This window comes from Pipistrellus hanaki (genome assembly GCF_964339955.1).
Source record: "Pipistrellus hanaki genome assembly, chromosome: 6".
Taxonomy (NCBI): Eukaryota; Metazoa; Chordata; class Mammalia; order Chiroptera; family Vespertilionidae; genus Pipistrellus; species Pipistrellus hanaki.
In genome coordinates, this window is record NC_140508.1 from 60,697,601 (window position 1) to 60,719,688 (window position 22,088).

The 22,088-nt window shown below is 35.8% G+C and overlaps 1 protein-coding gene across 7 annotated transcripts in view; it reads right to left on the reverse strand.

Annotated features, from left to right (window-relative positions):
• The window catches only part of PPP4R1 (protein phosphatase 4 regulatory subunit 1), a 55,815-nt gene that overhangs the window by 31,488 nt on the left and 2,239 nt on the right, over positions 1 to 22,088 (reverse strand). For 4 of the 7 annotated variants that reach the window (XM_084887754.1, XM_084887753.1, XM_084887757.1 and 1 more), the window contains exons 3-9: positions 11,091 to 11,226; positions 10,122 to 10,228; positions 7,616 to 7,758; positions 6,974 to 7,120; positions 4,227 to 4,334; positions 3,787 to 3,852; positions 1,867 to 2,025 (exon numbers count right to left, since the gene is read on the reverse strand). In XM_084887754.1, coding sequence (XP_084743880.1) covers positions 1,867 to 2,025; positions 3,787 to 3,852; positions 4,227 to 4,334; positions 6,974 to 7,120; positions 7,616 to 7,758; positions 10,122 to 10,228; positions 11,091 to 11,226 — 866 coding nt within the window. The remainder of the gene's footprint in view (positions 1 to 1,866; positions 2,026 to 3,786; positions 3,853 to 4,226; positions 4,335 to 6,973; positions 7,121 to 7,615; positions 7,759 to 10,121; positions 10,229 to 11,090; positions 11,227 to 22,088) is intronic. The other 3 variants (XM_084887755.1, XM_084887758.1, XM_084887756.1) reach the window with 2 other exon arrangements.

Genomic DNA, 22,088 nt, shown 5'->3' on the forward strand with positions numbered 1-22,088 from the left:
GAACCAAGGCCAGCTCAGGGAGGCTGAGCTGCCACTCCAGACTGTGGTAGCCAAGAACAGCCAAGAACGTGGGCTCCCTCTCCTCCAGCTCCCAGCTGGAGGGCTTTCAACATTTGTTCCCCTGCCATCAGCTACCTGTTGCTAAGGACAGGTCTGGGCAAGTGCAGTGGAGTGCTGGGGGCTCCCCTCTCCTACCTAAGGCCCATTAGGGAAACAGAGGCTCTACCTTGGACGGAGATCAGAATCCTGAGGCCCCAAAAGCCCATGCCTGAGTTGGTGAGGCTGGGAGAGATAAGCCAAGGGAACCTTAAGCTGGTGAACCTCCCACTCCCACCAAAATGTTCTCACCCCAAGGGTGACTGTGGGCGTGTAGACCAAAAGCTGTGCCTCCTGAAGGGGGAAATAAGAATCCACTAAAGTATTCCCTCAGTCACTAAACAAACAAATAACAATTATAAGCTCCCAAGAAGGATATCCATACCCAAATTTGCTGCAATACATTATCTAACTAAAATGTCCAGTTTCTAACAAAAAATTACAAGGCATGGAAAGGAACAGAAAAGTATGATCCATACACTGAAGAAAAAAAAAATTAAGTAACAGAAACTGTGAGAGAGCAATAAAATGTTGGACTTAACAACAAAAAAAAACACTTCAAAGCAGCCATTACAAACTGTTCACAGAACTAAAGGAAAGCATGATTAAAGAAGTAAAGTATGAGGATAACATCATGTCAAATACAGAATATTAATAAAGAGACGAATATTTAAAAAGAGAACCAAATCGAAATTCTGAAGTTGAAAAGTATAATAGCTGAAATAAAAAAATTCACTACATGAATTCAACAATAGATCTGGACTAGCAGAAAAAACATTAGTAAACTTGAGGTATATCAAAATAACTTATACAAAATGAAAAACAGAGAGAAAAGAGAATATGAGGAAAAATAAATACTGTCTCAGAATAATGCGAGACACCATTTAAACACACCAGCATGTGTATAATGGGAATACCAGAAGAAGAGAGAAAAAAGAGAAGACAAAATATTCGAAGAAATAGACAATATGAATAGACCTAAAACAAGTGAAGAGATTAACGTAGTAATAAAAAAGACTATATCCACAAAGAAAAGCCCAGGCCCAGATGGCTTGGCTTCACTCCTAAATTCTATTAAACATTTAAAAGAGAATTATTATTAATTCTTCCCTTAACCATCAAAGAACAGGAAACACTTCCCAACTTGTTCTCTGAGGCCATTATTACCCTGATAGCAACAATAAAAAGCCATAGAAGAAAAAACTACAGACTATTACCTCATATATGAATATAAAAATCCTTAACAAAATACTAGCCAAATCCAACAACATATAAAGAATCATTACGCTATGACCAAGTGAGAAATCCCATATATTAAAGGTTAATGCACAAGGGTAGGGAACCATTTTTCTACCAATGGTCATTTGGATGTTTTTAACATCATTCATGGGCCATACAAAATTATCAACTTAAAAATTAGCCTGCATATTTGGGGAAGCATTTAATTCACTCACCCCTAATGCCTCAGTAGGGCCAGACCAAATGATTTCATGGGCCTTATACAACCTGTGGGCCAGATGTTCCCCACCCCTGGCTTAAAACCTGAAAAATCAATAGACTACATCATAACAATGGAATGAACATGCTTTATATTTGAACAGAGTTTGTCCAGTTTAAAAAAAAACCAGTTAATACAGTTGTCTATTGTTTACTCCTAGAATGAACAATAACATGCCTTAAATAACAAATTATTACTTGAATTATGAACTCCAAATCATGTTTGCTATAAAATGTATTATTTACAAAAATAGTAATTAAACAAAATCCTACCCAACGTGAAGGATCACTGATCAAATTAATAAACAGTGCTGATAATTTAGTCCGTCGGATTTCTTGACATGTTGCACATGAAACCGCCATGAAGCATTCAGCACAAGCTTTCCGGACTCCCCATACGTTATCAGAACAAAGTTGAAAAAACCTGGGCAGCTATGCAAGGACAGTGTTTCATTAGGCAGAGTGCAATACAGGCATACCTCATTTTACTGTGCTTCGCTTTGGCAACCCTACATGTAGCAAATCTACTGCTACCATTTTTTCAACAGACTCAGATGATGGCTAACATTTTTTAGGAATAAAGTATTTTTATTTATTTAAATTAATCCCCACCAAAGGTTATTTTTTTCCATTGATTTTTAGAGAGTGAAAGAAAAGGAGGGAGGGAGGGGCAGAGGAAGGGAGGGAAGGGAGGGAGGGAGGGAGGAAGAAATAACGACGTGAAAAAGGCACATCGACTGGTTGTCTCCCACACGCAACCCGACTGGTGCCAGGAATCAAACTTGCAACCCAGGTATACATGCCCCTGACAGGGAATTGAACACAAGACCCTTTGGTGTGCGGTCCAACCACTGAACAACATAACACTGGCCAGGGCACAATACAGTATTTTTAAATTAAGATATGTACATTTTTAAAAGATTGAATGCTACTGCGCATTTAATAGACTACAGTGTAATGTGAACATAATTTTTACATGTACTGGGAAACCAAAAAATTCACGTAACTCTCTTTACTGTGACATTTATTTATTGTGGTGGTATGGAACCAAACTTGCAATATCTCTGAAGTATTCATGTAGTTTTATTTCATTTTCTACTTTTACAGTCTCTTAAAATATTAGATTTTAACAAAATTTAGAAGACCTATTTAGCATTAATACTCAGTAACTTTAAATGAAATACATCTAATTCATAAACTATTGGCTATGAAAAAACAAAATACTTCCAACAAATATTGCTTCAATGTTGTTTTTCAAGAGCTTATATCTAAACTTATTTTGCATAACAGCTGGTTTCAGGAACTCTCAAAGTATGTTAACTTGTACATTAAGTATATATATTTTATGAATTAACTATTTGGCTCTGTGGATTGAGCGTCGTCAGTCTGTGGACTGAGGGGTCCCAGGTTTGATTCCGATCAAGGGGATGTACATTGGTTGTGGGCACATCCCCAGTGGGGGGTGTACAGGAGGCAGCTGGTTGATGTTTCTCTCTCATCGACATTTCTGGCTCTCTATCTCTCTCCCTTCCTCTTTGTAAAAAATCAATAAAATATATTAAAATAAATAAATAAATAAATAAATAAATAAATAAATAAAACCAGCTACTGATTTGTCACTGAAAGACTTGAGGGTTGCTAATAAAAATTAACTTAAATAAATAAGAATTGATTTGTTTAATAAAAATAAGAGAGGTAAAAATTGATCAAAGGTTCTTACACATATTGCTATTTTTTTGGTTAATCGTCACCCAAGGGTATTTTTTTTTCATTGATTTTTTTTTAGAGAGAGGAAGAGAGGAGGGAGGGAGAGAGAGACATGATATGAGATACATGGATTGGTTGCCTCCTGAACATGCCCTGACGAGATCTGGGGATCGAACCTGCAACCCAGATACATGCCCATGACCAGGAATCAAACCCAAGATCCTTTGGTGTGTGTGGGCCAATGCTCTAACCACTGAACACTCAGCCAGAGCCATATTTGCATTTATAACAATCTGTCTTTATCAAAAATACAGTTCAGATTACAGAAATTTAAACTCCTAAGCTCAAAGTCCTATTCCCTTCTGGTTTATATTTGTGAAATTGTATTAATAAAATCTGGGGGTAAATGTATGTCTTTAAACTTTATGTGCTATTTTGTAATGTACTACTTATTTCTTATTACTCCTTTGTTTCTGTAATACTTACCAGCATTTCTTCAGTAGCTTGCTGGCCAACTACACTGCAGATATCTCCAAAGTTGGCAGCACAGACCTGAGAACAAAAGCGTCACTGACATTTCAAAGTATTATACATAAAGTTCTTTTTAAATAACCTTTCATTTATATTTCTAATTTGAGTTTTCTTAATTGATTTTTTTGTTTTGAGAGAGAGAGGGGGAGGGAGGGAAAGAGAATCAGAAATATTGATGAGAGAGAAACATTAACCAGCTGCCTCCTGCATGCTTCCACAGCCCTGGCATGTGTCCTGACAGGGAATCTAACCAGTGACCATTTTGTGCATGGAACGATGCTCCACCAACTGAGCCACAACGGCTGGGCTAAAAATAACCTTTTAAATTTCACATATCAATATAGTAAACACTAGAACCAAATGTTTTTAAGCAAACAAACAAGACTAAAAAATACCTTTCGAACATGAAACATTCTGCAATCACAGCACATCTCACAAAACCTAGGCAGGATAAGACGCTCTGTAATGTCCTTCCCAACCATGGGAGCCATTTTGCACATTATCTAAAATAAATAAGAACAAAAATACACTGAAAATATCTTTAAACAGGCTTTCAAAGTTTATATTTGAACAGAAAGTTAAGTTTGCTAACTTATTAGAAGCATATAATTTAACGATATATAATATATACTATGGCATCATTATACCATTACAAAAAACATTCATCTTATCTGAGTTGAAGACAGATAGTAATTACCACCAATAACATTAGCTAGTAGTTACTAAATGCATAGTAAGCTCAGAGAAAATCATTAAAACTTCATGTTTCATTAGTTTCAATCTTAATCATTTTTCCTGATAACTTTAAAAGCAATAAAACCCTACATTTTCTCAGTAAGAAAATAAATGTTGGCTATTTAATTTAATGGGAAAGAGTATCTATAAGGAGGATCTGGGTTTAGTATATGTATTGCTAAGAAAAGACTAAACAGAGGCAGTTCTTACTACTTTACAAAGTACTATTCTAAATGAAACTTGTGCACAGTGGAACCACATCCTTACTCTGCAAAGCTTAGGTTCCAAGAAAGGCCAGGACACGGTTCCCACAGTGCTAGGCAAAGTGAAGATGAACTGTTTGGAAACCAGCCCAACGTTCTTTAAATAAATTTGCCCCACAGTTAATATAGAAAGATTTCTGATGATTTCTCATCATTTATCTATTCGTTTGTTCTATCTACTCCCAGCCATGCAAATATGACAAATAAAAGGCATACAGATTGGAAAGAAAGCTCTACTCATATGTGACACGGTTGTCTGCATAGAAAATTCCACAGAATCTATAAAGAAGTCACTAGAACAAATAAGCGAATTTAGAAAATTTGCAGGATACAAAAATGTCAAAATACAAAAATCAAATGCATTTCTGTTAGTTAGCAATGAACAAGTGGAAACATCCTCAGAACTGGGGATAACATCTACATCTCCTAAACCCCAAAGCCAGTTTTGTTATTTGACTTCATACTGTTTCTAAGAATTTCCATGTCCTAGGTTAAAGATCCAAAGTTATACTGTATCACTGATCTATAAATTATATTTATTAGAATAAATTATTCCCCAGATAGAGAACAGCTGGGAAGTCAGGGAATGAAAAACATCCTATGTAATAAAAGCTTAATATACAAATTGTCCTCCCGACTGGGAGTTTGACCAGGGGGCGGGGCCAACCAGCCAACTACTCACGGCCCCTCCTCCTGGCTGGACTCAACGGCAGGGGAGGTGGGGGAAGGTCCCAGCTGGCAGCTACTGGGGACCCTACCTGTGCACAGATTCCGTGCTCTGGGTCTCTAGTGACTCTAGTGACAAAACAAATGTGAACCAATTGTAAGAGCATCACAGGTTTCATCCAGTGCTGGGTATAGTCTTTTTACTGTCATTATAATATTTTACTATTAAATCCTATCACAAATTATAGCAGAGCAAGTTAAACTCTGCTCAATACAAACCAACAATGATGCTGAAATTAATTTCCCTTCATGAGGAACTTGTGGGGGAAAAAATCTGTTTTAGAACTTGGCAGAGGTGGTGGATGTACAACATTACGAAAATACTAAATGTTATTTAACTGTACACCTTAAATGGCTAATTTTATATATGTGAATTTCACTTCAATAAAAATGGGCTTACTGGGGAAAAAATATCTAAACACTAACTGGTACCAGAGTTACCTTATTAACTGGTACTTGAGTATATAAAAATAAAATAAAATCAAGGAATTTCTAAGGGAAATGGACTAGAAAGATGGTCAAATTCATCCTACTAATGATTCAGAAGTACCATAAAATTTTGGTTGATTTTTTTAATACCAATAAACATGTAATTATTTTATTTTAGGTTTAAATAGTAGATTCTCTCTATCCAAACAGATTTGAATAAATTTTCAGGTGAATTTATCAGTTTTTTAATTTATTATCAGAATTCTTACTATCTGAACTCAGGAACCACAGATGTGAAGTGCAACAGATATTACTATATATTCTAATTCATACCCTATTTTCTATGGCTCTCTATAAAAATATTTGTTAACCATGTTTAAAAAAACCTAGAAAATTTACAATTATGCTTGATTTTATTATGTGCATAATGAATTAGTATCTATATATCATTAATAACCATAAATAATTTTACATCAAGAAAAATTATTGCCTGACTACCCTTCCCCCAAAGACCATAGTGTCAAGGGTAGGATCCAAGTATTACTATTTTTTTCCTATTGTGCTTACACAATGTCTAGAAAAGTGTTCAACAGCAATTAAAGGGAATCAAATGTTTTTCCACTCAATACAGTTGTTTTTAACTGCACTGTTTTTTTTCTCCCATCTTATTTTTCCATAATAATATTTTACAGTTACTTATTTTTTTTGCTATATATCTTGCTTGTGAGCCCAGTGACAGAACCATTTAATTTCCAGTTGCTTGGCACAATATGGGGCCCACAAAAAATACACTTCTATTCTTATAAGCCTACTATGTCTTTTTGTAGCCTGTCATTCTATTTCAAATTCCAATTATTTGTGGCTACTTTGATACCGAATATATGTATAAACCCTATAGCACATAAGGTAGCATGGTATTTATTGAGCACCTTCTATTAGTCAGTATAGGACTACTTTTTACCTAAATTAAAAAATCACATTCTACTTACAGCCACAGCTTCTGTTTTCACATCGTCATTGCTATCTGGGGCAGTTAGCTCTATGAGGACGGGGCACACTTTGGTCTCCACATCAAATCGCTCAATTAACTCTTGCTCCAACAGAGCCAGCAAAGCTGCCTGACTTGTTTTTCTTACCTAGGAAAAAATTAACAGTATACGGTAAACAAAGTACATACATGACATAGCAAAGTACATACATGATTTAACTCTATTACTTGATTTTAGAACACTGAAGACTTCTCACCTCAACCAGTAAAACCATGCAAATAAAAACGTGTGGCTATTTTTTTTTTTTTTTTTTTAAGTATTGCAAACATAGAACTGGTAGATTGTGTTATAACAGAAATGGAACAAAGAAGCCATCTTGTAAAATGTCTCACAAAGAAACTTTTTGAGGAACACCTATGAGGGAGCCAAGTGACCAAAGAGGATTCAGGTAGGAGACATCAACTATAATGGCATTAAGGAGCCCTAGATTTGCCAAATTCTCAACACAGCTTGTCTAAGACAAATGGTCTTTTGTAAAACAGAGCAACAATGTCAAATAGGGAAAAAAACATTCAAATGAATAGATCATTCTACATCATATTAGATAAATTTCCATTAAGAACATGTAAATAGCACTCTTACCTGATTATTCTGATCTGCGAGATATCTAACCACAATAGGTAGTAAGTATTTGGAAAAAGCATATGGGATTGAAGGCCGGTTTTCTTGACAAAACAATGCAATATGAGGCACCTGTTCCATCAGCTCTGCTCTCACAGTTGGTTCTATTGAAATGATAAAAATGTGAGCAAACATTCTCCACAATAATAAAATCTTTGCCTGGGCTTGAGACTATTTAGGAAAGGTTTAGACTTTTCATCCTCATTCTATAAAGGTTTAGACTTTTCATCATCTTACAAGATGTTCTCTAACTCTGCAATCCTTTTCACAATCATATACTGGTACAGGTCAACCCCATGAGTTAAAGGAGGACCTTACCCACAGCCCAAACTTGTATCTTCATAGTATGCACTTAGTATGCAATCATTTCCTACAGTGACTGAATGAGTGTATTCATCACCTACATTGTGCCATACTGTGCTAAAGATTAAATATCCAAGTCACATCAACTACAATATGGTATTGTCTATAAATTCTACTATTTAAAAACCTCCTTGAGCCCTAGCCAATGTGGCTCAATGGATAAAGCATCAGTCCTCAGACTGAAGGGTCCTGGGTTCAATTCCGATCAAGGGCATGTATCTCAGTTGCAGGCTGGATCTCTGGGCCCAATCAATGTGTCTCTCTCACACCGATGTTTCTCCCTCTGCTTCTTCCTCTCTCTCACTCCCACTCCCTTTTACTCTCTAAATATCAATGGAAAAATAACCTCTGGTGAGGATTAACAAAAGTAAATAAATAAAATAATAAATAAATAAATAAAAAACCTCTTCGGACAAGTCACAAGAACTGGCTTCTAATTTAAGTTTAGTCAATGACTGGAGAATTTATAGTTAGACTTAACTAAGACTAAAAATGGTATGTGATATTAAAGGAGACTATTAAAAGATTTTTTTTTTACAAAACCAGAAAGTCCTGAGAAGACCCAAGTATATATGGCATATTTAAATATGATAAATATGGCATTTCAAATCTCTGGGTTTCAAAAGGATGAACTATCCAATAAATAATGGTAAAAAAAAAAATAATAATAATAATAAGATTCCCATACTGCACACCTCACATTAATTCTAGGTAAATTTAAGTTCCAAAAGTTGTGTTTATTTTTAGATCAAAGCAATGAAAGACAATGTTTTTAGTGGGAAGTCCTTTCAAGGTGAACAAATCCAAAACCAACTAAATACCAGCACATTTCACTCTATAAAGGCTTCATATAGGCAACATACTGCTACATTCTGAATTAAAAGGCAAAACCATAGGAAAAATAAAGGTCATATCTAAAAATCTGTATGTGGCTTCCTCCACTTTTTAGCATATATATAACATTATATATTATAGTCATATGTAATGTAATTATGTAATTGTTTTATCTGTTAATTACATACTTTAGCAATAAAATGCTAATTTATCATCTGGAAAAAAAAGGCAAAACCACCTAGAACAAAATAATGTACAAGAAAATATTAATAATTAAGTATACCCTGAATTCATTGTTCAAATGAATATAAGAAAATAAGGATATGAATAGACAATTCATAGAAGGGATGCACGTGACTGACATACAGACATACAAGTCATTACATCAGACCTAATTAGAACTTTGGCACCTATTACTGATATTATTAAAGTTACCTTAAGGTAAATATACATGAAAATGTCCAGAAGAGCTTTGGATTTCAACAAACAGAAATGAACACATTTACTATATAAAATCATAAAAATATAAATGCTAAATTTAGGGGGAAAAAATCAAGATAAAAATTGATAAAATAAGGCAGAACAAAGGTTTAAAGATTCTAAGCTCCTTATTTGCTTAGGAAGATTGATTATATACATTAATTTTTAAGTTGTATATTTTTTAACAGTCTTTATCTTACTTAAACATCACTATCAACCCAATCTACCAAGTTAGAAACCTTAGGATTAACTTCCTCTCTTCCTTCCCTCTCTTCAACTATCACAGCTTTAAAATCCTTCCCTAGCACTTTAATTTCTAATTACTAGTCTTCCAACTAGTTTACCTCTTTCTTAAGCAGACTCTCCTATTTTCATTTTGGAGACTAACAGCTTTAGTTTTACAGTGAGTGATTAAACACTTTTGCAACTGAGAAAGCATACAGAAGTAAAGCATTTTATATATGCCTAAAAATAGTTACAACCCACTCAATCCCATCAAATAATTTATTTGAAATTATTTTTTAAAATTTTTATTAATCCTAAAATATTAACATACACGATGCAAAAACAGTGTTGAGATTTTTCTATTGAGAAATTTCCAATCTTAAACTATATGGGTCAATTATTAGATGTTCAGATTTTAATAACAGTTTTTTATTTTCTTGCTACTAATAGGTTTGACAATTTACCTAGGAAAATTTTTTTTTTAATTTCTTATTACACTAAGTTTTTCATTAGTTTTAAAAACACAAATTTGGTAAATGAAAACTTTTTCTGCATAAACATATACCTGAATCGTCAGCTAATCTGCTAATTCTTTCCAAAACAGCAATACAATCTCTTTCATCATCGCAGACTTCCCTCAATGTATCCAGCAAACTCCGGGCCACCATTTGTCTACACACACACACAAAAAAAAAATTACATAGTGTTCAGTGTCATCAACAGTTAATATTCATAATTTCAAAAGGCAGAATCTATATAGTTTCAAAGAAATTTTTTGTTATACATTTAATAGCATATATTAAGTCACTAATTTCCTTTAGTGACATATACCATCATGAATTTAATTTTAACAAGATGAAATTGAACATTTACTAAAATATTTTTCATCTTTACCTAACTGATTTTACAAATTTCTAAAGTCACTGAAAATTCCTATCAGTAATCTTAAAGTACAACAATGGGAAAATTTATTCATTCTTCAATATATAAAACATCTTTACATATTTTTACTAAATGACTTTTATACATCTATTCTCAAAAAATTTAAGCAAAAACTTTCAGATTTCCCAGAAAAGTCTGATACGGATAGTCTTGTGACCATAGGAGAAACAATGCATTAGAAAGAGGGTTATCTTAGTCACTTGCATGTCACAATTCCCTTGAACATCACCTGGCACAAGGTAGGTATACACATACATCTGCTGAAAGAATAAGATACTCCTTAGGAATTTCTTTACGTGCATATCAAAATTATGTCTAACAGCAAAAAGCAACGATTTCTTTTTTTTATTTTTTATTTTATTTTATTTTTTGCCAAAAAGCAAAGAAAGAGTGCTGCATGATTTCTAGGATCAGGGAGCATAACAACTATAAAAGAGGCCGAGGCTGTGACTACTAAGAGAACTTGGGACACTAAGACAGCGCATGTTAATAATAACTACTTTAAACTGGACAATTTTATTTTCCCTCCTGAAATTAATGTAATAAAAACCATCCTTCCATTTCTACTTTAGTGAAGAAAACATGCACGTACCTATTAAATACGTTCTCACTTGCAGCATACTTGTCCAATCTCCCCAGTGGCGTCAACATTTCATCTTGTGAGACAAAGTCCAGGGCTGAAGGTATAATAATCACATCAGACTCTGAGCTGTAGTCATCCACACCAACTATCAGAGACATCAGAAATACTCCTTATAATACTCTGAAACTAAAAAGCACCCCTTGTCTGTCTGAAGCAGCTTAAATAAAACTGCCCTTTAGGAGTCTGGAGTGGTACAGAGAATCTTAGAATCAAATCAGAAGCTATCAACAACTGAAGGATGCTTCCTCTGTTTTTTTGTTTTTGTTAGTTTGTTTTTTAAGGTATGTTCTAAATTGCCTCTAGGAGCACAAGTGTCAAGAGGTTGCAGAAACTCAGTATAGTGTGATCACAGAACAGTGATTAGAAAAGAGTAATCACAGAGACTTGAGAACTTACGCATTCAATTAGAACACAACTTGTCCTATATAATAATAAAAAAGTAATATGCAAATTGACTGAATGGTTGAATGACCACACTGACCACCAGGGGCAGATGCTCCACGCAGGACTGCCCCCTGGTGGTCAGTGTGCTCCCACACGGGGGAGCGGTGCTCAGCCAGAAGCTGGGCTCCTGGCTGTTGAGCGCAGGGTGGTGGCGGGAGCCTCTCCAGTCTCCACTGCAGGCCTACAGGTGTCCAACTGATGGCTTAGCCCCCTCCCCAGGGGCCTAAGTCAAATATCTCCCCTCCCCCCAAGTGCACGAATGTCCGGGCTTTTAGTAAATAAAATGTCAAACATTGATAGTTAATTCTGGAATGTAGTCAGAGAAAAACAGGAGAGAAAGAAGAATTACAGCAAATTTCTCATCAGAAACAATACAAGCCAGAAGACCGAAAGAAAAAACAATGTCAACCTCCAACTCTACACACCCTGTAAATAGAAATCTTTCAAATATCTTTGAAATTTATATTGTTCAAATGCAAAGGTTAAAAAAAGATTTTTTTTCAGATATACAAAAACTGACATATTATCACCAGCAGACCTGTATTATAAGAGAAAGAAAGTACTTCAAGAAAAAAAATTATACCAGATGGAAATCTGGATTTACAACAAAGAAATGAAGAGCAACACAAATGGCAACTATATGGGTAAATACAAAGGCCTTCTTATTTTAAAAAAATATATCTTTAAAAGATAATTAACTGTTTAAAGCAAAAAACATGTACTATAAAATATAAAGATTAAAAATGTACTTTGAGGGCCCAGCCCTCAGTAGTTGAGCGTCAACCTGTGAACCAAGAGATTACTGGTTCAATTCCCAGTCAAGGCACATGCTCAGGTTTAAGGCTACAGACCCTGTAGGGGATGTACAAGAGGCAGCCTATCAATGATTCTCATCACTGATGTTTCTCTCTCCCTCTCTGAAATCAAATTTTTAAAAAGATTCAGAAAAATGTATACATTACATTGTGTGTGTATAAATTATTATAGAGAAAATTGACAAAATGCTAACAATGGCTGAATATTTTGTGTAGGTCTGAAAGTTTTCAAAGTAACAGTTTAGTTTAAAAGAAATTATTTCATTATTTGACTGCCAGTTAGGCTTATGTCTTTATTTAATGTGGCCAGAAAAATTAAGATTCATCTCACCCAGCAAGTGTGCAATAAGGCCTACTGTGTGCTGGACATTCTGTGATGGCTAAAGAATAAAAATGTTATAGACCTTGAACTTACCACAGTGTAGTGCAAGATCAGCAACCTGTGTTCAACAGGTTAAACTGGACCCCGTGTTTGCAAATAAAGTTTATTGGAAGACAGCTCTGCTCATTCACTTATGTATTGTCAATGTCTGCTTTTGATACCTTTGTAATTACTTGGCTATCATTTAACAGGAAAGGAGTAAAGGGAAGACTAGGTAATATAAGCATGCCATTTATACAGCTTTACTAATTTAACACTCTCTGAGTCTGTACCCCATTGATATATAGGGGAAGGGACTGGACAACAGACCCATGCCCAGTAAAGTCTTAGTGACATGGAAAGGTGCTTGTCTGTCAGTCACACCTGGAAGCAAGTGAGTGGCCAGAATAAGTGAGGCCGCTGAAAGGGAATAAACTTCCGAACAAAGGAATCGGCTCTAGGCTCTCTCTTGCTGTTTGCACCTGACTCCTGTTGCAGGGGTCACACACACATTGTGTGGGCCATAGGGACTCCACACAGTACACTAATGGAATTTAATTAGCCTGATGGAGAACTGAGCCCGGCTGCAACAAGGAACAGAAGCTTTGGGTACTGGCCTTACTTTTGGCTCTACTGGAACCCCAGTTGTACCTTTTTCAGGACTGGCTTAAGGGGCATGGGACTTTACAACCTGAGGAATGTAACAGGACATCAATAAAAACCATTCATTCCCTCATGTGAATATTAGAAAATTCACTTTGTAAAGATATTGTAAGAACCCTGCTCTCATAAGCAATGGAGAAATTTGTTTCTCCAGTAACACTTTGACCTTACAATGGCAGATTTAAGTAGGTACAACAAACAGCACATGACCCACAAGCCTAAGATATTTACTATCTGGCTCTTTCAGAAATTTTCCAACCCTTCGTCTAATGATGTAGCAGAAATGCAATTAAGTCAGTGCTTAGGGACAAAAATTAACACACACACACACAAAAAGAAAAACAAAGCTGAAGGACCGTATAGCCTTAAGCAAACAGGTATGTCAAGTTTCAATTTGTACTTTGTGAAAATATGTTTATCAGAAACTTTCCCTACAAATATAAATATTAAATGTTTACAAAATCCTTACAAATGATCTAATGATACTGTTGTAATTTAACGTGGTTATGAATAACTGCAAAGGAGTAAAGGGAAGGCCAAATATTATAGGGATGGAACTTGAACAATTTTGTCAAGAAGCTGCAGTTTAGATGCATGCCCACTAAAGTCTGGGTGAAACAGGGTCAGTACTTGTCTGTCAGTCATACCTAGAAATAGGTTATTGGCCAGAGTAGGCATGGCCACTGCAAGTATGGGAAGATTTAAAGTATTTAATCTCCTAAACAAAGTTCTCACTGTTGGCTCTCTCTTGCCTCTTGCTCTCCTGGTTGCAGGACTCTCATGCTCACACCCATGTGAACCCTCCATACAACTGACTAATGAACTACAACTAGACTGATGCTACACCAGACCCAGCTCCACCATGGAATGGAAACTCTGGACTCTGGCTTTGCTTCTAGCTCTACTGAATCCCCAGCTGCACATCTCCCAGGACTGGATTAAGGAAAATAGGACTTTGGAAACGGAGAGATGTAATTCCATCCAAATAAAAATCACTCATACTCCTGTGCAAGTCTCAGAAAATTCTTTTCCTCTAGATATCATAAGAACCCTACTCCCACTAGCAAAGGAGAAAAATGACCCATGCAGTTCTCCAATAAAACTTTTTTTACAGAGAGGAAAAGAGAGGGATAGAAAGTCAGAAACATCGATGATGAGAATCATCGATCAGCTGCCTCTTGCACACCCCCTACTGGGGATGTGCCCACAACCAAGGTAGATGCCCTTGACTGGAATCGAATCTGGGACCTTTCAGTCCGCAGGCTGAGCCAAACCAGTTTCAGCTCTCCAATAAAACTTTTACTAGCAAGTATGAAATTGTCCTGTAGCATGTTTAAATCTCGCAATTAATTTAAGCAAGAATAATTTGCTAAAGTACACTCTGAATATTTCAAAAAACATTTCCCTAAAGTATACACATAAACAAATAAGAGATCAGTGTATTTATCTGCTTTCCAATTAGCTACCAAAATCATGCTTTCTTTCTTTTTTATTTTTTACATTGTCCATCATACTTTATTCCATTTATCTGGTAAGCATATCACTTCCTTAATTTCAAAACTAGCTACATAATGTTGTGCAGTAAGAATGCATTTATATGCTTTACACTGGAATTATTCACTTGTAATTTTTACTTAAATCCAAAGTAGCACCAATAGTGATTCTAGTTTATTCTGAACTCCCTAAGACCTGAGTTCACTTGTTCTAAAGATTTTTAACTTATAAAACAAACATCACAGATGCAGAAGAAGCAATGACAAAAATCCATTAATTTCAAGAAAGCTTTCAGTAAATTCAGGGAACTTTCTCAATCTGATAAAGGGCATCTGTAAAAAAAATTAGTTGAATATCAAATTCAAAACTTTTGCTCTTTGAAATACACTTATGGCAAAGAAAAGACAAATCACAGACTGGAAAATGTTTGCAAATCACATCAATGAAAAGACAAGTCACAGACTGGAAATTATTTGCAAATCACAAGAGGAGACTTGTATCTGAAATATATAAAGAACTCTCAAAACTTAATAGGAAAACAATTAACCTAATAAAAAATGGTCAGATAAAAAGCTTCACAGATAAGAAAAAGCTAAAGGAGTTCAGCACTGCCAAACCAGTATTATGTGAAATGCTGAAGGGTATTCTTTAAGAAGAGGAATTTATGAACAACAAAGTGACAACAAACACATATCTATCAACAAGTGAATATAAAAATCGAGTAAATAAAAAATATGATGAACAGAATAGACTGAATATAATAGAATCAAGGGTATAGAAAGGGAGTGGACTGACAATTCTTGGGAGAAGGGGTATGCGGGGTACTCGAAGAGACTGGACAAAAATCAAACACCCATGGATGAGGACAATGGGGGGGGGGGGTAAGGGCATGGGATGGGGTGGGAACTGGGTGGAGGGGAGCTATGGGGAGAAAAAAAGAGGAACTGTAATAATCTGAATAATAAAGACTTAAAAAATAAAGAAGATAACCAGCCATTTCACTCTTAGGTATATACACACCTAAGAGAAAGAGTATATATATTCACACAAAGGCTTGTACATGAATGCTCATAGCAGCTTTACTTTTAATAGACCAAAACTACAAACAATCCAAAAGCCCATTAACATTTTAAAGACAGAAAACAACTAAGAAAAGCAACTTGCTCAAGATTACACAGTGAGTAAGTGGTAAGGGTCAGAATCTGAACCCAGGTCTGAAGATTTATAAAGCCCATTGCTCTTTCCCCCTACACAAAACTTTACTGGGGTACATTTCAGAATTACAGAATGATAAATGCTCAAATATCAACCAAACTGATATCAATTAGGCCAGAAAACAAGTCTGCTCCTAAATCTAAGGGGATAAGGAGCACAAGACTTGGCTTAGGAGAGTCAGGGGATGGCTTTGGAGAAAAGGGAATCATTGGTGATGGGCCAGAAAGATCTGTACAAAAATAGCTTCTTATAAGTTATAGGGAATGCAGTCCTTTCAACCTCCTTAGTCAAAATTCCACAGATGTGCCACCTCACTCTTCTCCCTAAAACATTAAATTAGGTTTATTTTTCAGCTCTTGTCAGGTAGCTCAGTTGATTAGAGTCATCCTGATGCTCTAAGGTTGAGGGTTTGGTTCCTGGTCAGGGCACATACAAGAATCAACCAATGGCCTGGCAGGTATCACTCAGTTGGTTCAGTGTTGTCCCATGCACCAAGAGGTCACTGGTTCAGTTCCTGGTCGGACGCATGCCCAGGTCGCAGGCTTGATCCCTAGTGGGACCAAGAAGGAAGCACCCAATTGATGATCTGTTTCTCTTTCACTGATGTTTTTGTTTTGTTTTTTTCTTTCATTGATGTTTCTCTCTCTCTCCCCCTCTTCCTTCCTCTCTAAAAAAATCAATAAACATATTTAAAAAAAAAAAAAAACAATCAATCAGTGAATGTGTGAATAAGTATAACAAATTGATGTGTGTTTTTTTTCTCTTCTACCCTTTCTCTCTAAAATGAATCAATAAAAATTTTTTAAAATTAGGATTATTTTCAGATCCAAGCTAACAGCAAAACACCCTATCTTAAGTTTAGGGACTGCCCACAATGTAGCTAATGGCAAAAATCGTTTGCCATCAAGAAGAAAAAATCCAAAACTCCAAAATAGAAGACAAACGTAAAAGTGAAGTAATAATAGTTTAATAAATATAAATATTTTGTTTTGATGAGATGAACTGAGATAAAAGGATCAGAAATAAAATAAACCAGTGATCAAACATTATGTAGCAGACAATGAACTTTATCTAATAGATATTTATCCTTCATAAGCAAGAAGAATAAACAAAATCTATATTTAGATTTGGTTGGGTTTTTTTTGTGTGCAGCTACAATCCCAGGCAGTCAACATGTATATTTTTACAAAGGGTTTCTCCTGCCTTTTCCTTCTTTTTTTTTTAAAAAAAAGTCTATAAGGGGAATTGTTACTCAAGGCATCATTAACTAATTCTATACACATGTGGGTATTATTAAAACCATTTTAAGCAATCTTTTCTAGGATATCAAGTATATTCAATCTAAATAAAGACTTCTCCTGTCCAGTCTTGTTGGTAGCAATTAAAACAAGTTACCCATGACTCACTTTTCCAAATCTCCATTTAACAACATTTATAAATATCATGACTTCCAAGGGCACCTTCCTAGGATTTTTCACTGATTCCCTGGCTCCAGCACTTCCCCAGGTGGCAAGGATTTAAGGAAGTTCATCAAAACTAGTTTTAGGTTTTTAAAAGTAGTTACAGTGCAGTATAGGCAGTTACCCCCAATTAGTTGTGATCCATGTAAAAGGATTCCAAAGCTTAAAGAAATATGGAAAATTCTGTGGTATGGCATAATCCATAATATAGCTCCCAAAGCTCTTTAACATCATGCTAGTTATAGCTGAAAGAAAAGTTAACATAAAAATGAAATAAGCTATATTACATCCAACTTCCATTCTAATTATCTCTAAATTAAACCACATGCAGCATACTGGATTACTCTTCAAGGATAATTTAGACATGAATCAAACAAACTGCCTATGTAAGAAACTTGGGCTGCTTGGTGTTATAAACTGGACAATTTAAGAAGAGACAATATTTAAAATACAGTATTTTAGAATCAGGAGGCCTAACTTAAAATTCTGGTTGGTACTTAGGAATTTTCCCAGAGGAAATAGTTTACTTATTTTCTTTTGCGTATCAGTTTATTTACTTATTTAATTAATATCAGGATAGCACAGCCTATACATCACAGGGCTGCTATGAATAGTCTGTTTATGAAAGCTACTAGAAACTATTAAGTGTTATATCATTCTTTTAAAATATTCTTCAATGTATTCTTTTCTTAAAAATGTAAATTTTAATCAAACTCCTTTAATGAAATTTCTACAAGCATTAACTTATTAAATCTTACTGTATCTCTTTTTAAAATTTCTATTTTTGATTTGATTTGTGAGAGAAAGGGAGAAAGAGGGGGGGGGGAACCCCCACTGATTTGTTGTTTCACTTATTTATGCATTCTTTGGTTGATTCTTTTATGTGCCCTGACCAGGGATCAAACCAGCATGGGAAGATGCTCTGATGAACTGAGCAACCTGGCCAGGGCAAATCTTACTGTATGTTAAGCCTATCTTACCTCTTTTAGAAATCTAGCAACTATTGGAAAACTGTTTGCAGCTCTATTTTCCCTTCCTCTCTCTAAAAATCAATAATCTATCCTTTAAAAAAGAAATTTAAAATATCTTTCTCTGAAAGTCTGTTATTTCCAATTGCCTCCCATTCATTATTCAAGAAACAAAAAGGGTTTACCCAACTCTGAAGTAACCTATTCAAATACAATAGAATCACTGGCTTGCTTTCACTTTGAAATTCAAAGTATGTTTCATGTGCAATACTGAAAGTATTACTTTTAAACTAAAACATACTTTTATTGCATTATTTTCCTAAAGCTTTATTTACTTACCATTATGATATTTTTATATGTACATACAGGGTGGGGCAAAAATAGGTTTCAAGTCGTTCATATGGACAATACAATAAATAATATATAATAATACAAATATAAACTCTGGATTTCATGTACTCACAATTATAATCCTACTTTTGTCCCACCCTGTACAATGCACCATTTTTTGCATACTAGAACTTTGTTTCTTTTTCTCCCTTGGGGTATCAGTCAAGGCAGTCTTGGACTAACCCTTTTACACATTCAACTCTTCTACTGTCTCTATAGACTTTAGGGTTTAAAATTAAACAAATCAAAACAAAAGACCTGAGACTCTTACCAAGGTCTGGCAATTCACCCCTTCTCAAGTTACAGACCCTACCTAGATCCTCTCCTAGTCTCCACAGCTGCAGATTACCAGTTCAATAGTACTTATCCTCTCTTCTGCCTTAGTCTAGGCGGTTCTGCATTTGGGAAAAAAAATCAGGGGTTGTAGAGCTTGGCTAAAAAATAATTTCCTCCCATCTTCAAGGCAAACTCAGACCTAGCTTGGATGAAGTGGCAGGACTTGGTGCACTACTCTGGAGGCTGGCCTCCATACCAGTCTTGCCTGAGAAAGTGGGCTCATAAGACAGGGCCTACTTGTAAGGGGAGCCCAAGCTCCATTCTTGCTGACATCTCTGGTTCTCTACCTTCTCCAGATTCTCCAGGAAGTGATAAACTTTTTCATTACCTTACCAAACATCTTGCCCTCGATCTAGGCACCATGGGCAAATTTCTCGCGTTCTTTCTCCCCTCACAATAGAAGGCAAATGGTTCTTCAACTGGCCATGTGTTCAAAGATCCCTTGTTTCTGAATATTCTGGGTAAAGGTATTGTCAGGATAGGGAGTTCTCCCTGGGATGTGTCACCCTGGCAAAAAGATTATTTTGAGCTGCAAACAATTAAAGCTCAACTAACTCAGGAAGTAGTTTTTTGTGTGTTTGTTTTATAACCTCCCCCTTTTCTTCTCAAAGGGATTCAGATGGAAAAACCTGCTTCAGAAAGGGAACTTTAGGCCGAAACCGGTTTGACTCAATGGATAGAGCGTCGGCTTGGGGACTGAAGGGTCCCGGGTTCGATTCCGGTCAAGGGCATGTAAGAGGCAGCTGATCGATGACTCTCTCTCATCGATGTTTCTAACTCTCTATCCCTCTCTCCTCCTCTCTGTAAAAGAATCAATAAAATATATAAGGAAAAAAAAAAAAGAAAAAGAAAAAAAAGGAAAGGGAACTTTAGGATTACCACTGTCGCATATTCACTTGTGCACACATAAATTAGTGTGGTTGACAGAAAGGATCCATGAAAAAATCCGTTCCCTAGATTTCCCTCTGTCCTGTTGTTTCTGAGCAGCATAACAAGAATGTATTTGCTATTTTCTCAGCTACCTAGGAGTTGCCCTTACCCCTTTCACCTTTGTCCAAAATGACACCTAAACCCCATTTCACCTCATTGTCTTTGGAATTTTTATGCCTATGGAAAAATGCACTTGTAAAAATTTAATTTTCTCCTGTTGATCTGAAATATGTTGTTTGACTTATTCAACTAGCCAGAAGAACTAAAGGGGTAAGGGAAAGTTTCCCGGGCCATGAGAGTATCACCTATAAAAACTAACAACTGCCGAGACCGGTTTGGCTCAATGGATAGAGCGTCGGCTTGGGGACTGAAAGGTCCCGGGTTCGATTCCGGTCAAGGGCATGTGCCTTGGTTGCGGGCATATCCCCAGTGGGGGGTGTGCAAGAGGCAGCTGATCGATGACTCTCTCTCATCGATGTTTCTAACTATCTCTCTCCCTTCTTCTCTGTACAAAATCAATAAAATATATTTTTAAAAAAATAAAAAAAATAAAAACTAACAACTTAGAAAAAGAAACAATTATTCTAATAAAGTCTCCAATAAAATTATACATATGCAAATAAACTATTTGTGCCGTCAAATGTCTAGCATTTTATCCTAAATTAAAACACACTGGGAACTAAACAGAACCTTTAAAAAGTTAACTGTAAGCATTAAAAGCATTTATAAATATATATTAATCCTACAGTGTAATACTCAACATCAGTATTTTCTTTTCTGCTCTCTTTTAAGCTTCCTTATACTTTATTCATAATAAACATACAGCAGTCACTATTTACCAGGTACTGACATTATTATTATTATTATTATTATTATTATTATTATTTAGAGAAAGAGAGGGGAAGGGAGAAACATCAAGCATCAATGTGAAAGAAAAAAAAATTGCCTCCCATTTGGAGATCGAAGCTGAAACCTGAATATGTGCCCTGACTGGGAATTGAACCCACAACCTTTCAGTACACGGGACAACACTCCAACCACCGGAGCCACTGGGCCAGGTCTACCAGGAACTATTCTAAGTGCTTTACAAGCATTAATTTACAAAAGGCACTGAACAACTCAAAAAGGTATGTAATACGTACAGGCTATTTACAAATAACAAGCCCTAGGCGTAGACAGGCCGAGTTACAGGAGTCTGTCCAAAAGGACAATGCCAAGATTGGAACAACAGGCTGACTCTAGCATCTTGTCTATTAACTGCTGTGCTATGATGCCTCTGCTGCCTTCACTATCACACACATTAAAACTGCTTATAAACCACTAGAGGGCAATGGATTGTGACCATCCTTTGCACAGCTATGTCCTCAGGACGGAGCAGCAGCCTTGAGGCTCATGAATAAATCATTGTTGAGTTCTTCACAGGTATGCTTTCCCCTCTAGACTACGATCCCTAGGCCCTAGGGTCAGACCAGACAGTGATACTGCAGCTCATCCTGTAAGAGTGCATGGCACATAAATGAACATAAATTGATATGCAGAAGTTCTTGCTCCAGACATTCCTAAATACCTGCTGAATGAATAAATCTTCTATTTACAAAGTCTTGAAGCAAAAGACAAGGATGAGAAGCCCCTGCGTGGAGACAACAACCAGAAGCACCTCTCTAGACCCAACTTTGCAAGAAACCAACAGCTGCCTTAAATAACATTTTAAACTCACTCATAGGCAGATTAGTGGACTAAGGTAAAACATTAAATGCAATATGAAAACAGTCTACTATATGAGGACTGCTCCCCTTTAAGAGCTTTGTACTTAAGAAAAAAAATAAAAAAGACCAAACACAAATCCATACTTAGCAAAGGTAAGTTTGAAT